General features: G+C 37.8%; 1 protein-coding gene across 3 annotated transcripts; it reads left to right on the top strand.

Moving 5' to 3' along the window:
* The first annotated feature begins 1,717 nt into the window (after window positions 1–1,717).
* Window positions 1,718–16,768, top strand: ube2d2l (ubiquitin-conjugating enzyme E2D 2 (UBC4/5 homolog, yeast), like). 3 transcript variants are annotated; one of them, XM_028459292.1, is made up of 7 exons: window positions 1,718–2,084; window positions 13,419–13,482; window positions 13,558–13,589; window positions 14,406–14,483; window positions 14,648–14,753; window positions 15,420–15,513; window positions 15,559–16,102. In XM_028459292.1, the coding sequence occupies exons 1-7, from the start codon at window positions 2,061–2,063 to the stop codon at window positions 15,926–15,928; spliced, it is 768 nt and encodes a 255-aa protein (XP_028315093.1). In that variant the 5' UTR covers window positions 1,718–2,060; the 3' UTR covers window positions 15,929–16,102. The 3 variants fall into 3 exon arrangements, with proteins under 3 accessions (XP_028315093.1, XP_028315092.1, XP_028315094.1); XM_028459291.1 differs by lacking the exon at window positions 1,718–2,084 and adding an exon at window positions 8,989–9,154 and having other exon boundaries at window positions 15,559–16,106; XM_028459293.1 differs by lacking the exons at window positions 1,718–2,084; window positions 15,559–16,102 and adding exons at window positions 9,004–9,154; window positions 16,474–16,768.
* Window positions 16,769–16,834: the final 66 nt, after the last annotated feature.

Raw genomic sequence — 16,834 nt, 5'->3', positions numbered from 1 at the left:
CTCTTCCTCACCCTCCGCGGGCGGTCTCTCTCTCTTTTTTCCTCCAAGCTCAGGTCCTCTACCAGAGGCCTGAGATCTTGAGGGTTCTTCAGTATCTTTGCTGTTCCTAGAACTGCACTTGTCTGGACTGAGATGTCTGATGTATTTCCTGGGATCTGCTGGAGCCACTCCTCCAGTTTGGGGGTCACTGCCCCGAGTGCCCCAATGACCACGGGCACCACTGATGTCTTCACCCTCCAGGTTTTCTCCAACTCTTCTCTGAGCCCCTGGTATTTCTCTAGTTTCTCGTGTTCCTTTTTCCTGATGTTGAAGTCAATCAGTGTTGCTATGACAACCACAACGACTTTCCTCTGCTCTTTGTCCACCACCACAATGTCTGGTTGGTTCTCCATTACCATTCTGTCCGTCTGTATCTGGAAGTCCCACAGGATCTTGGCTCGGTCATTCTCTACCACCTTTGGAGGTGTTTCCCACTTTGACCTTGGGGTTTCCAGCCCATACTCTGCACAGATGTTCCTGTACACTATACCAGTCACTTGGTTATGGAGCTCCATGTAAGCTTTCCCTGCCAGCATCTTACACCCTGCAGTTATGTGCTGGATTGTCTCATTGGCCTCTTTGCACAGTCTACACCTGGGGTCTTGTCTGGTGTGGTAGATCTGGGCCTCTATTGCTCTGGTGCTCAAGGCCTGCTCCTGTGCAGCCATGATGAGTGTCTCTGTGTTGTCCTTTAGTCCAGCTCTGTCTAGACATTGGTACCATTTCCTGATATCCACCACTTCAGTTATGTTTGGGTGGTACATCCCATGTAGGGGCTTGTCCTCCCATGATGGAACCTCCAGCACCTCATCTTCTGTTCCCCATTGTCTGAGACATTCACTGAGCACGTCATCTGTTGGAGCCTTGTCCTTGATGTACTTATGGATCTTAGATGTTTCATCCTGGATAGTGGCTCTCACACTCACTAGTCCTCGTCCTCCTTCCTTACGGCTAGCGTAGAGTCTCAGGGTGCTGGATTTGGGGTGGAACCCTCCGTCCATGGTTAGGAGCTTTGGTGTCTTAACATCTGTGGTCTGTATCTCATCCTTTGGCCAGCTTATTATTCCTGCAGGGTATCTGATTACTGGCAGGGCGTAGCTGTTTATTGCCCGAGACTTGTTCTTGCCATTGAGCTGGCTTCTTAGGACACGCCTTACTTGTTGGAGGTATTTGGCCGTAGCCGCTTTCCTTGTCACCCCTTCGAGGTTGTCATTTGCTTGTGGGATTCCGAGGTACTTGTAACTGTCCTCAATGTCTGCTATTGTTCCATCTGGGAGAAAGTCACAGATATGCATTGGTTCTAGACTGAATATATGAACATGTACTTTATTTACTATTTTCATTTGTTCATAACTGTATGTGGGAATGTAAGAAAAAATCTGTTCTGTTTTAATTTATAGTATAAAGTTTGACCCAAACTTTGAGTTATTTCACCACTCGTGAATATTTAAAATCCTTTAAATTATGCTATTGTAGCTAATATTCATTTATTGTTTATAAATGTTTACTAGTAACGTAATATATATATATATATATATATATATATATATATATATATATATATATATATATATATATATATACACACACACACAAACCATTGCATCAGAAAAACATTTATTTTTTCAATCAACGTACATTTTTTTGGGGGGGGGGGGGTGGAGAGGGGGCTCGGCCCTGGAGCGCGTGTCTCCGGCCCTGCTGCTGCTGCTGCCTCCATGTTGTCGGTATTTTCGGTTCCAAGAGTCCGAGGCGGAGTGAGACCTCCTGCTCCCGGTTATCTGACAGCTGAGGACATTTTGAGCCGCTAACGACCGCTGCGGAGCCTTCCCTGGAGCATCAACCTGAACCTAGTCGGTCTCCGGGCCGAAGAGTACCAGGCTCGCCGGAGACGGTGCCTCGTTTCCCGCTGCTGAGCTCAGCGACGCCCCGAAACTTCCGGAGCTCCATGCTAGGTAGTTAGCATCAGCTAGCTGGCCTCGTCGTTCCAACGCATCCTCTGCTGGTTTCTGTGGGTCACCATGGCGTTAAAACGGATTAATAAGGTATTGGACCGCGTTTACACACAAACACACACTTAGGAACATACACGTTTATAATATAAGATACATAGTGTTAGCTCCGTGCTAGCATTGCTAGCATGGCAGCAGACAAACGTGGCTCTGATTTCCGGATATTTCCCCGGAATTTTAATCTTTTTCTTGGATTTCATAGTTTACTACTTTCTTTCTCCCTACCTGCATTATTCTACCGTCTGCACATCGATTAGTTGATAATTGAATCAATTAGTTGATTGAGAAACACCAGTGACGTCACCTTTTGTTTATTGTGTCAGATTTGGGGAAGTTTCAGTGAAGTGTTGCCTGTAAATGTTTTTGTGTCTAAGTTATAAAAACTTGTAAAAAATAACTACTTTGATTACCGTGAAAGTGCTTACGTCATAAAAAAATCAAAGGGAGTTTTCACATTTCCTTTTGGTTTCTGTTTCACGGTCTGATTTTATTCAACGAACTGTTATTAATGAAGCTTCAGAGGATTTACAGAAGTTTACAGGGTTTGTTTTTTTAGACTCAGCCACACGTGATAGAGGAAAAGATCCCCTGGAAATGTGTGAGAAACTTCCAAAACATGTCAGTGAGGTTTTAGTCTGTGTCACTGGGATATTTACATTTCAGTGAAATCATTATCCAGCCTCAAGTTTTCAGGTAAATCCCTGTGAAAAAGTAGTGCATGATTATGAGTGAGAATTGAACAAATATAGTGTAAATATGTAATATTATTCCTAAACATGCATGTGAAGTGTTTCTGTGTCACGTTGGAGACTGATTGTACATTTAGAAAAGTAGTTCAGATGAATTTTTCTATTTTCAGAATGGTGAATTCTGCATTTTCACGTGATGAAGCTTAATATTCCAGACTACAAAATAACATGTATCAAACAATGCTCATCATGGGTGAAATATCGGTATCGTTTCGTACCAGCCCGAGTGGAAACGATGCATCGTTACTAATGGTGGAACGATTAGATTCTAATCACGATTTATTGATGGTGATTCGATTAATGAATGATTTTAATTAATTTAGAAGAATTCAATCTGAAATAATTCAGTGAGTTTTTATCTAAAAATAATAATGAAACAGTGAGTGAAATAAATCTGATAGTGGACAGTACAGGTGAGCTTTACTCGATTATTATTACTATTTATTATAAGGAATCATCTATAAATTATTGATGGACATAAACAAACAAGTAAATTATTATTTGAATAAAGTCCAACCAACACTTCTATTTAAATTAACAGGATGTAAACTCTTCAATAAAAATCAATATTAGGTTTACCTGACTCTTCTGATTGTTTTTATACATGAAAATAAATCAATATTAATATCAACAATGATGTGTTGATGTTCAATGATTATCATGAGGCTTCTGCAGCACAACAAAACAACAACAAAATACAAAACTGAGAGAAAACAATACAAAATGACTCCAAAAAAAACATTAAGGGGCAACAAAAACCCATTAATATACTAAATTGGAACAAACAACAAAATGACTGGAAAAAAATGCCAAAACCATAAAAATACACAAAACTGCTGGCAAAATACATGAAATGACAACAAAGATACATAAAATGTACACTAAGCACCAATGAAAACACAAAAAGAATAATACAAAATGACATGAAGAAACACCCAAAACAGTAAAAATACACAAAACTGAGAGAAAACAATACAAAATGACTCCAAAAAGTAATGCTAATGCTACATGTGCTGCTGAAGGGTTAATGCTACATGTGCTGCTGCTAAAGTGCTAATGCTAACGAGTAGGGATGTAAAGATTAATCGTGAGGCATTAAGAATCGATTCCAGGGTGTCACGGTTCATATCGATACTCTGAAATTGAATCACAGTTTGAAGCATTTTGGCTTCCTCAAGACAATATGAAAGAGGTGAGAAAGAAAGAACATGTGTAGGGTCCTATAAAATCTGTGTTAACGGAATCGCGGACGGAATCATGGAATTGACAAATGAAAACGGTTAAATGCGGAAACGAACAGAATCGGCATGAAACGCCGTCACCCTGGGGCAAAGAACGCTATTTTATGGGGAAATGTTTCCTGGAACCGCTTATTGGGAGCACCGCCCTCCCTCTTTCTGTTCTGGCTGAATTTAATTCATCTTAAACCACCACAAACACCGTCTACAACAACGCAAATCATCCCTGACTCCTAACTACAGAGTTACCAGTGCCTGTTTAACTTTGCTGTGTCTGTAAAGCTCCGCCTGTTCTTCTTACACATGTGTTGCACATTTATTTTTGTTTAATTATTACAGTCTGAAATGATGTCATCAGGATTATTTATTTTAGGTTAATTTAAATTAAGTTTATCAAAACTTAATCAATCTAATCAGATTCAGTAAATATGGTGATATTAATACTGTTTTCATACATCTTTATATGACATGAATAATTAAAAATGAGCAGTCAGAATAATCCATGTCATTACAACTAATATCTACCTTTTAATTGTATCTTACACATTATTTTAAATTTAAGTCCTTCCTTTTTACATATAAATCATACAGTTGTGGTCTATATAAAGCAGAACTGCAATTCTTGGGTCTGAATTCCTCATTATTATAGCTCCACCCCTTTTCTGATGTGCTTCTGAGAACAACTCGTTTTGGTGCGTTCTCTTTAAATGCAAATGAGACACTTCATACCCCGCCCTCTCTCCAGGTTAGAGAGGTGACACTTGGTTCATCTCCACCCTGTTCGGCCATTTTTGTAGTTTGATAGAAGAGATACGATTATGTCGTGGCACGGAAACTTTTCATTCACACGTTATTTACAAAATGTCAACAACGTTAGACTTGTCCATCCAGCCTTACATGTTCCAGCCAGAGTCTGACCCAGTGGAGTGAGATGAAAATGATGATGATGAACCTGCAGAACCCTAACAAGTGAGCTAACACAAGCACCGAGCTAACGCTAGCGCCAAGCTAACGTCATGAAATGCATTTTAATACAGTCTTTTCAAAGACAAAAACGTCAAAGTGAAATGACTAATGAAAACTTTAGACTTAAATTAAATCACGTAGGCCATATCATCAAGGATCTAAAACGAGCACACAGCGCTAACATATGAAGACGGTGCAACTGCTAATGCTAACAAAACAATGACAGGGACGTCTTATCATCACTTTTTAGCGTTATTTACAGTTTACCGAAGTGCTCTGTTCATCGTCTCCAAAGATAGAAGGAATTGAACCCTCAATCAGACAAAGTCTTTCTGTAAATCCTTCTTTATACTGGTGGAGGTTGATGAAGCAGTTATCATTGAAGTGCTTCACACACACAAAAATGACCTTATCCACAGATGTGGTACATTTCTATAAAAAATAAAACTCAACCAGACACTTTGAAAAGGTTCTGATGCTGGGAGACGGTGTAATGAAGCGTGTGGGTTACTACATCCAACAACCCAACATTTTGACTTATCCTCTCGTAACTTCTGCATCCTGGAGCTTGGACTACAAAATAAAAGCCAGAAATAAAAATGGTGGATTGCTCGAAGTGTTGGACCTGGAGTTGATGAACTAATTTGGCAGTTCTGCTGACGTTATTGTTCAAAAAACGTAATAGAGAATAGAAAAATCTAAACAGATTGAAAAAATGACCAAAACAGAATATAAAGATATCAACGGAGCACCTGAAGAGATTAATTTGAACTTTTCTGTACTTCTAAACACTCTAAATATACAACAAAATGCATTTAAGGGCTAAAAAAGTGGATTTAACATGATATGTCCACTTTAAATTACATTTTGTTTCATACATATTTGTTTATTTATAGTTTTGTTTTTTTTATTGGTATTTATTTTGTTTCCCCACAGAAGTTAAAAAGTAATATTTTCTGAAAAAAAAAATTAACATTTCTAAAAAAAAAAAAAAAAACCAGAATTTTAAAAAAATTATGTGGAAAAAAGAATTTGGAAAAAAATAAATAAAACACATATGCATTTAAATGTATAAAATATTTTAAAACATTCAAAAAATTGCAATATCTGTCAGAAAATTGCGATTAGGTTTTTTGTCAAAATCGTGCAGCCCTATTGTAGAGCCAGAATTTAAATGAATAGGCTTCTTATTCATTTGTATTATTTCTTTATTTATTTCATTCAGGATTTATTTTTAATTAAATTGTATTGTTTTTGCATAGTTTATCAATGGATTCTTTTGACAATGAAAGATAAAAGAAAATAGTACAGTATTTTAATTTTTCGAAGAAAAAAAGAATATTATTCAGTCATTTGTCTATAATCTCATTTTGTAAAATAAATTGTGAGAATCTTATTGTGAATAGAATCGTATCGGGAGTTGAGTGAATCGTTACATCCCTACTAACGAGCTAATTCTGCATGTGCTGCTGCTGAAGAGCTAATGCAAATGAGCTAACGCTATATGTGCTGCTGCTGAAGAGCTAATGCTAACGCTACATATGCATCTGCTGAAGAGCTAATGCTAAAGAGCTAACGCTTTATGTGCTGCTGCTGACGAGCTAATGCTAACACCACATGTGCTTCTGCTGAAGGGTTAATGCTAATTCTATATGTGCTGCTGCTGAAGAGCTAATGCTAACGCTACATGTGCATCTGCTGAAGAGCTAATGCTAACGAGCTAACGCTATGTGCTGCTGCTGCTGAAGAGCTAATGCTAACACTTCATGTGCTGCTGCTGAAGGGTTAATGCTAATGCTATATGTGCTGCTGCTGAAGAGCTAACGCTAACGCTACATGTGCATCTGCTGAATAGCTAATACTAACGAGCTAACGCTATATGTGCTGCTGCTGAAGAGCTAATGCTAACGCTACATGTGCTGCTGCTGAAGAGCTAATGCTATTGCTACATGTGCTGCTGCTGAAGCGTTAATGCTAACGAGCTAACGCTATATGTGCTGCTGTTGAAGAGCGAATGCTTACGCTACATGTGCTGCTGCTGAAGAGCTAATGCTAATGAGCTAACACTATATGAGCTGCTGCTGAAGAGCTAATGCTAATGCTACATTTGCTGCTGCTGAAGAGCTAATGAGCTAACGCTATATGTGCTGCTGCTGAAGAGCTAATGCTAATGCTACATGTGCTGCTGCTGAAGAGCTAATGATAATGCTACATATGCTGCTGCTGAAGAGCTAATGCTAACGAGCTAACGCTACATGGTGGACACAGTGAGCCACAGCTTTATAATATCTCCGTCTGTGATGAAGACAGTGTTTCACACACTGGACCCAAAGGTGGTTCCATCCATTTCTCTTCCATCACATGTTTAGTTGTCTGCTGGAGGCGTGGCCATGACGTCACACACACCCTTTATTATTAAAAGAGCTTTAAAAACACATCCATATAAAGTTTGCTGTGATTAACTCACATGTGATACAATCCAGTAGGGATATAAATCTTTAGGTGTCTCACGATTCCATTAAAAATCGATTCTCGATTCAAAAATTGATACAATGGCATCAAAACAATACAGTTTGTATAAGATAATTTTAAATAAACTGATTTTAATCATTTAATCTTTAATCATTAATTTTTAAAAAGGATTTTTTGGGCTCTAGTGGCCTTTATATGACAGTTGCTTGACAGGAAAGGGATCAGAGAGAGCAGGGAATGACACGCAGCAAAGGGTCCCAGCCCACTGAGCTACACACCACCCAACAAGGCAAACTAAGACAAAAGGTAACATTTATTCATGCTAAACAAATAAAAACTTACTGTACAAGAAATAAGTTGTATGAATAAAAGCTGAGGCCAGCTGACCCTTTTCTTCCAGAAGTAAGTCTCAACTCAGTGACGACAAGAATAAGTTCAAAGTATAAAAAAGGTGGCATAGGAAAAAGAGTGGAGGGGGCCTGGGGGGAGGTGGGTACCTGCTGGGTTGGGCCCCTCAGCCTCTTAGAGCACTGGGGCTGCTAGCTGAGTCAATGTAGAATTAAAAAAAAAATTGTTCTTATTCTTATATATTGTTATTAATATAAATATTTCCTCTTTTCATCCCATTGTTCTCAGGGTGTTTGTTGTCTGGTTATCACATTGTTGCTCATCCCTGTCTTTTGTCTTGTATGTTGCAAAGCAAAAAAATAAATAAAATATATATTTTTTTTAACTTTATGAAACGATTCAGAATCGTGGATGATTAGAATCACAATTCTTCCGTGAATCGATTTTTCTCCCCCACCCCTACAATCCATTGATTTACTTTTTAAACCATTTTAGATTGGTGTGTGATCAGGAAGGACAACTAGCCGAGCACAGATGATGTAGTTGGATCGTATGAATATCATCATCATCGTCCTTTATTTCAGACTCAGGAGTTCATTTTAAAAACAAAGACACAATTAGTGTTAGGGCTGCACGATTATAGCCAAAATGATAATCATGATTATTTTGATCAATATTGTAATCATGATTAAAATCACAATAATTGATCAAGTTCAGAAATAAATGGTGTTTCTATTACACACAGCAAAATGATGCTTTAAATAACAATTAGAATAACAGGGCTCGAGACCAAAATGGTCGCATATGCGAGTATATTTTCAGTGTGTGCGAGTGAAAATTTAATCTGGTCGTATCCGTGCGAGTTTGTATTGTGACCTCATGGACGGAGCGACTGAACGCCTCGTCACATCCCACAGGGTGCACCTCTCTCTCTCTCTCTCTCTCTCTCTCTCTCTCTCTCTCTCTCTCTCTCCTCTCTCTCCTCTCTCTCCTCTCCTCCTCCTCGCTCTCTCTCTCTCTCTCTCTCTCTCCGCTCTTCTCTCTCTCTTTCTCTCTCTCTCTCTCCTCTCTCCCCTCTCTCTCTCTCTCTCTCTCTCTCTCTCTCTCTCTCTCTCGCTCTCTCTCTCTCTCTCTCGCTGCGGGTGAGGAGATGGTGAATGCACTGAGTATAAACACCAATGTGCTCCTTTGGCGTGTGTGCGGTCTGTGAACGGAGCCAGACATAACGAGTCGTTTACTGAGTGCTCAGCGCTCATCAGAACCATCATGGAGGGACCAGAACTGATGGACTATGATACCAGGACAGATGTTCAGCTGTGGTTCTATCAGGGTAGGGGTCTGCAACCTGTGGCTCTGGGGCCTAATGTGGCCCTTTGACTCTTATACAATGGCTCCCTATAGCTTTAAAAAACTATTGAAATAAAAAGAGTTTATTAATGATTAATGACAAATAAAATCATGATATAATAATGTGTTAACCTAAAATAAATCACGTTGTACAATGACTCAGCACATTCCTACAACATCTACAGACCATCAACTTTCCTCCACCTGTGACTAACCTTAAGTTTTAAATCCCTGGTAAGAAACTAAACCAACAAAAACACTATTTCTGGAAGAAAATACAGATTTTAATTGTGTGGGAACAGATTCATTTAACCACCAATGTACAGGTTAAATATGTATGTTTTATGTGTGGCAAGAAATGAGTAATTAGCATGTGTTGATCACATGATCATGTGTTATTATATTCATGTTACGTTTTGTAGACTTTCATATACATTAACTATAAAAATCTATTTTATAAACATTGTGTTCATGTAAACTGAGATGTGTAAGAATTTGTAGATAAAGATACTGTTTTATTTATTGATGTTATTTATTTAAAACAGTTTAAGTTTCCATTTACATGATCAATATAAAACATTATTCTCTATAATTCTAACTGTATATAATGTAATCCACTGTATTGTCTTCATAGAGAAGGTCTTTATGGCTCCAGGAGGACTTTAATCCAGGTTTGATCATGTAGAGCTTTGTTGCTCTTCAGGATCAGGATCCATTTCATTCAAGATTTATTTTTAGTTAAATTGCATTGTTTTGAATAGTTTATCAAGGGATTCTTTTGACAATAAAAAATAAAATAGTACTGTATTTTTTAAAGGAATATTTTTCAGTCATTATTTGTCTACAGTCACATTTTGTAAAATAAATCTTGAATCGAATCATATCAGGAGTTGAGTGAATCGTTACATCCCTAATGCCTAAACATGATTCTATGTCCAGTAGGGGTGTTGAAAAAAAATTGATTCTGCGATATTACGTTGCACGATTCTCTGATCGATTGTAAATGCATCCATATCAATTGTTTTTAAATTAAAAAAAAATATATATATATATATATATTTATATATGTATATATTTTTAACCTTTATTTAACCAGGAAAGTCTTTTCCACTGCAGGAGACCAGCTTGTGTTTTAACTCTAACTTTCTGCTTTTATTTGTTGTTCTCGACGTATACAGTACCTCCGTTAAGTTGAACTAAAGGCAAAGTTGGTTTAAATGTCACAGGAAGATTGTATGTCAGTTTTTAAGTTGGTGGCACATGTCATGTTGAGTGTAAAATATGCCAATAAAATATATTTCATACATAATGTTATGAATGTGTACACATTTACAGATTAGTTGTTTCTTTAGTCATAATATTAAAAAAATTCTCAATAATCCTCTTAAATTTTTTAATATCAGGATATATCGTATCGTGACCTATGTATTGGGATACGAATCGTATCGTGAGCCAGGCAATACACACCCTAATGTCCAGCAACAGCTGTGTGTGAGTGAAATAAAGTGTTGTACTTTAACTGTCAGTGTTCTGTCCTCAGATCAGATCAGATCAGATCAGATTACATTAGAGAGGAACAAATTAAGACAGGTTTAAAACACAAGCATCGACTGTTAAATCATTACTTTTTCTGCACAAGAACATGGATTATTCTTATATTTGATACATAGATTATGTAAATAGATCCACTACTGTCTCCACTGCACACCTGTGTTTGACGTATGTTTGATTCCCCATGCACTGATCTGATGTTGATATGAACAGTTTATTAATAAAAACAGGTTTACCACTGAAACTAATGTAAATATGTCATTTGTACGATGAAAAAATAGGTTTTAATTGATGGTTTCAGGTCAGGCTCTGATATAAATATATAATGTCTATCAGATCTCTAGGTTTCACTTTATCTTTGTCAGGTTCATATTATAAATGTTCTGTGTTTAACAGTAAATCATCATAAAACACCAAAACTAAATATTTATCTCTTTCTTTCTCCTCTGAACCTGATCATTCTATGTTTCTTTAATTTTTTTCTTCATTCTCCATTTGTTTTTTTGGTGAACTAATCGCTACGCGTGCCATAGTTTTGTTCGATCAACCATTTTCTTAGTTGACTACAAAGATTAGTCATTAACAGCTCTCACATGAGTCTAAGAATCTGTGAAGGCTTCATTTAGAGCTGAAAGATGAGCACACACACACACAGAACTCAAAGCTGTGTGTGTGTGAGTATAAATAGTGTGTGTGCTTACACGGCAGTATGGGCCGTCCGACCAAAACAGAAGATGGCGGCGCCTGAAAATAACTAACGCGAGTGGCTCCTCTAAGTTTCAAAGGAGCAAAGCAGTGAAGACACCCTGGTTCATTAAAGATGGCTGTTCCCGTAACCCTCGTCCTTTATCCTGGGTGTGACTCGCCGTGACATCAGCAGCAGTGCACACGCAATGAAAGAACACATTAACATACCACTGTGATACCCTAGTAGTCTGTCCTGATATGTAACACACACACCTTAAGGTAAAAGGATCATTTATTTTAATGCTACCTCTGACTCTGAATGCATTATTTTGTACTTTTAAATTCTAACTTGAACTTTATTTTGGAATTTTGAGTTGAAGAGCAATAAACATATATTGCAATGTTAAGGAATTCATGTTTTTTTTTTAATTTTACTTTTAGTCAATTAATGGGGAGATAATTGAATCAAACTGTAAAAATGAATTGTTAGATTAATCGACGCATTTATAATCATTTATCTGAGCCCTATTAGGGACATATTATGAAAAATCCACTTTTGCAGTTTTTTTAATCACATGAGGTAACTTGCGTGTCCACCAGCACACAATATGAAATAAGAGCATCCAGTCGTTTGTTTGTGGTCTAAGTCTCATAACACAGACAAAATTGCTCCGTCTCAAATTTTCTACATTTGTGATGTCACAAGTGAAATCAGGAAAGAATATACCCTCCCCTCCGCTGGTAACTCCACCCATGAACTTCACTCCCAACCTGATGAAAACTTTTGCAAAAGTCAGCCATTGTTTTTCTCGCCTGCTGCTGGTGCCGCGCCTCCACGTGAACGAGTGCACTATTATGCACTATTTGTTTGTGCAGAGCTGTACTCTGCTCTTGTGGTTTCTTGTGGTTTTTTGTAGGACCAGGGAGCAGACCTCGTATCACTGATCTGACGTGTTTGTGACACAATGTGACGCAACAGTTGGAAAAAACTAGTGATTATCACATTAAATGCACTATTCCTGTCGTTAGAAGAGTGAAGGAGAAAGTGACTCAGCAGATTAACACTTTAGTGAGAGCTTGAATGACTGCTGCTGCTGTGATAAACACACCCTGAAACGCTGAGACATGTCGTACTGTACGGTGCCGTTTTTTAGCTGAAAACAATAACAGACCAATCACTGTATTTTTCAAAATTCTAATAGTTTCACGGTATATGACGGCTTTTTTTTTCATGCATAATCAGGTGTTCACAGCATTTATTTTAAGTTTATTTTGTCGAGTACAGTTACAAAAAAAACAAAAACACAAGCCAGCAGCAATAATAATAATAGTGATAAAGATAAGAGAGAGAAATGACTGCAGTAGATTAATTTAAGATGCTAATTCAACACTAGTAGTAATACAAGTTTACTACAGCTGCCCAATGGCTTTTTGCTGTGCTAGCTCAGCTTTAGCATTAGCTTGATTTCTTGCTATAAAACAGAACTAAGTAACTTGTGCTTAGCGCTCCCCCTAAAGGTCCCTTTGGTGATGTCACTGTTGTAAACAGCCCCCGCCCCCTGCCCCACCCTACAGCAACATGAGCACCTTTGCTCTCCCAAGACAGTAGCAATCGATCACTGAAAAATCCTCCATCATCACTGACACTAAGGGTGTTTTCACACATAAATGTATGTAGTATGAGGAAGAGAGACAAGTAAAATACATGAACGATGTGGGAGTGATACAGAAGGTAGTGTGGAAATGTGTGTGTGTGTGTGTTTGTGTGCTGACAAAGCAGCTCTGAGGATGGATGGATGGATGGATGGATGGATGAATAGAAGGCTGTAGAAACAGGTTGGGTTAAGTTTGATATTAATAATAAAAAGCTGTGATAAACACTAACTCTGACTTATTTACAGTTTAGTTTCCTGTAACCTGAACACAGCTCATACTGGGTCAGCTATTTTAGAGCTCCAGCTGTTACACACACACACACACACACACACTAACTCTCTGTATCTCTGCAGGAGTTGCAGGATTTGTCCAAAGATCCTCCTGCTCAGTGCTCTGCTGGGCCTGTGGGTGACGACCGTAAGTTTATGTTCACACACACACAAAGGTGAACCTGACCTCCATTAATCCTCGCCCTCCTTCTCTTCCTTGCAGCGTTTCACTGGCAGGCGACCATCATGGGTCCTGTACGTATGGAATACACACAATAAAGAGCAATGACACACACACACACACACACACACACACACACACACAATATCTATGCAATAAGTGACAGATTCTTCAATATCTTCTGATTTGTTTATTTTTTGACCATGTTTTTAATTTATTTTGGGGAATAATTTGAAGAAAAAATGCAGGATTTTGAAAAAAAAAACTGAATTGTTAATCATTATTATTAATTTTCACTTTCTCCTGAGGGCCCAATCAGATGCTCTGAAGGGTCAGTTTTGGCCCCTGGGCCTTCAGTTTGACACAGTTGATGTATAAATATGTATATTAGGGCTGGGATGATTTGATAACATGTTTTATTTTAATATAATACATTTTTTGATTTATTGTGATTTTAATTTCCTGATTACATTACTTCAAAAAGTGAAATCCCAGAAAGAACTCACAAGGACACATGAAAGCAGTCACTAGATGCCTCTGAGGAAGGCTGACAGTTGGCAGTCAAAACATTCCAGGAGATTAAAGTAAATTTCCTGAAGTGAAACCTAAACACATCATTTTTACACTTAAAGAAACAAAATGTGTCATTTATTAACAGTGCACGTGAACAACGTGCACTACACTGCTTGTGAAGGTAACGTGTGACCACAAATTATAGTATATTATATTTTCTAATAAAATCTAATCTATGCAGTAGTGAAATGTTGATTTGTGATATTGTCAAAAATAGTTGTGATATGAATGAATATTGTTTTCCCAACACAAAACATAACAATAATAATAACATGTAGTGTTATAATGTGTGTGTGTGTGTGTGTGTGTTCCCACAGCCTGACAGTCCGTATCAGGGCGGAGTGTTTTTCCTCACCATTCACTTCCCCACAGATTATCCCTTCAAACCTCCCAAGGTCAGTGAACGCATCACAGTAACGCCTTCACTCATTGGACCTCAGATTATAACGTGTGTGTGTGTGTGTGTGTGTGTGTGTGTGTGTGTGTGTGTGTGTGTGTGTGTGTGTGTGTGTGTGTGTGTGTGTGTGTGTGTGTGTGTGTGTGTGTGTGTGTGTGTCAGGTCGCCTTCACCACAAGAATTTATCACCCAAATATTAACAGTAACGGCAGCATCTGTCTGGACATATTGAGATCACAATGGTCTCCAGCATTAACCATCTCTAAAGGTGAGACATATTTATTACACAACATTAGAGGTGATCTACCAAAATAAAAGTATCTACAAAAAATAAAATAAAAGGAACCTTTAAAGAAAATCTTTTTGTTTACATTTACATTTTTTTATTTCCAAAAACTAATTGAACTCTCAAACTTTAGTTTTCATGTTGAATAAACATCCAAAGATCTAAAAACATTCAATATAAATAAAGAATATTAAATGTGCTGTGTATTTTTCTTACATTTTATATGTTTTTGATGCCATCATTTTGTGTGCTATTGTAGTTTTGTTGTTATTTTGTGTGTTTTTATGTGTTTGGGAGTTATTTTTAAATAATTTTGTGTTTTTACTTTGGAGACCACATGTTCTGATTTAAAGGACCTCTTTATGTTTCATCAAATAATTCCTTTTAAAAACTCAGATTAAAGTTACTCCAACATCTTCCTGTCACATGATCTAAACACTCTGCTCTGATTGGCTGAAAGCAGTCAGCATCTGATATAAAACTGTTAAAACAGTTTAAACGTCTCACAGCATAATTCATGTCTGATGACATTGGTTTAATCCGACACATTTAGGACCTCTGATAAATACTCCAGTGTTTTATTTTGAAAGTATTCAATGTGTTCCTTCTGGATGTAATAATTGTAATTGTAACTTTTCTCTCCTACAGTCCTTTTGTCCATTTGTTCTCTGCTATGTGACCCAAACCCAGACGACCCGCTAGTGCCAGAGATCGCACGCATCTACAAAACAGACCCCACAAAGTACGCACACACACACACACGCATCTACAAAACAGACCCCACAAAGTACGCACACACACACACACGCATCTACAAAACAGACCCCACAAAGTACGCACACACACACACACATCTACAAAACAGACCCCACAAAGTACGCACACACACACACACACATCTACAAAACAGACCCCACAAAGTACGCACACACTCACACGCACGCACACACACACACACACACGCATCCACAAAACAGACCCCACAAAGTACGCACACACACACACACACATCTACAAAACAGACCCCACAAAGTACGCACACACACACACACATCTACAAAACAGACCCCACAAAGTACACACAGACAGCCCTGATTAAATTGTGTGAGCTTGTGTGTAGTTTGATGAACATACTACAATACATTAGCGTAGCATAGCCACATTAGCTCGACTGTACAGGAAGTAGTTTGCCCTGATGGTCAGGCAGCGTGAAATTTTTTGTGTTTTTGTATGTGTTTGTTGTATTTTTGTGTTTTCGGAGACATGTCTTTTTTTATGTTTTGCGTGTATTTCTGTAATCATTATGTTTTTGTTGTTCTTTAGTCATTTTGTGTATTTTGTTGCCATTTTGTCCATCTTTTGAGTAATTTGTTTTAATGTTTTTGGGTAATTTTGTGTTTTTTTGTTGTCGTTTTGTGTGTGGTGTGTATGTATTTCATGGCCACTATTCTGATTTAAAAAAAAACGATCTCAGTGTTGATGCAGGAAAGAACAAAAGATTGAATATTTTTTGGTTAGTTTTGTAAAAAAAAAAAAAAAAATTTAATTTTGTGTATTTTCTGGAGTCATAATGTTAATTTATTTTGGCCTGTGTGTGATATAGATAGATTTATACATCTGTAGCACAATTATCTGTCAAATAATATTACTCTGTGTGTGTGTGTGTGTGTGTGTGTGTGTGTGTGTGTGTGTGTGTGTGTAGGTACAACAGGACGGCTCAGGAATGGACTCATAAGTACGCCATGTGATGGCGTTAGTTTACGGACTGGGACGTGTGAATGTATCAATAAAAAACAACCATGGAGGGGGTGGGGCTTAATGCATGTCAGTGATTGGTCGGTGTGCCACTGAGAATCAAACAGACGCTTGTTTTAATCTTCTTGTTTTTCTTGGTCCGTCGCCTTTTTTTCTCTTTTTTTTTTGCACTGAAAATAAACATCGATCAAGTCAAAGTTCTGTGGTGTCTTTCACAATAAAGTCCAACAAATTAAAGCCTTGCCTGTCTTCACGCTCTTGTTTGGAAAGTCTGCGATTCAACAGTGTCTTAATATTGATTCTTTAAA

This window comes from Gouania willdenowi, chromosome 10, assembly GCF_900634775.1.
Source record: "Gouania willdenowi chromosome 10, fGouWil2.1, whole genome shotgun sequence".
NCBI lineage: Eukaryota > Metazoa > Chordata > Actinopteri > Blenniiformes > Gobiesocidae > Gouania > Gouania willdenowi.
Note: the sequence above shows the minus strand (reverse complement) of the source record. Positions and strands in the feature narration are given on the sequence as shown.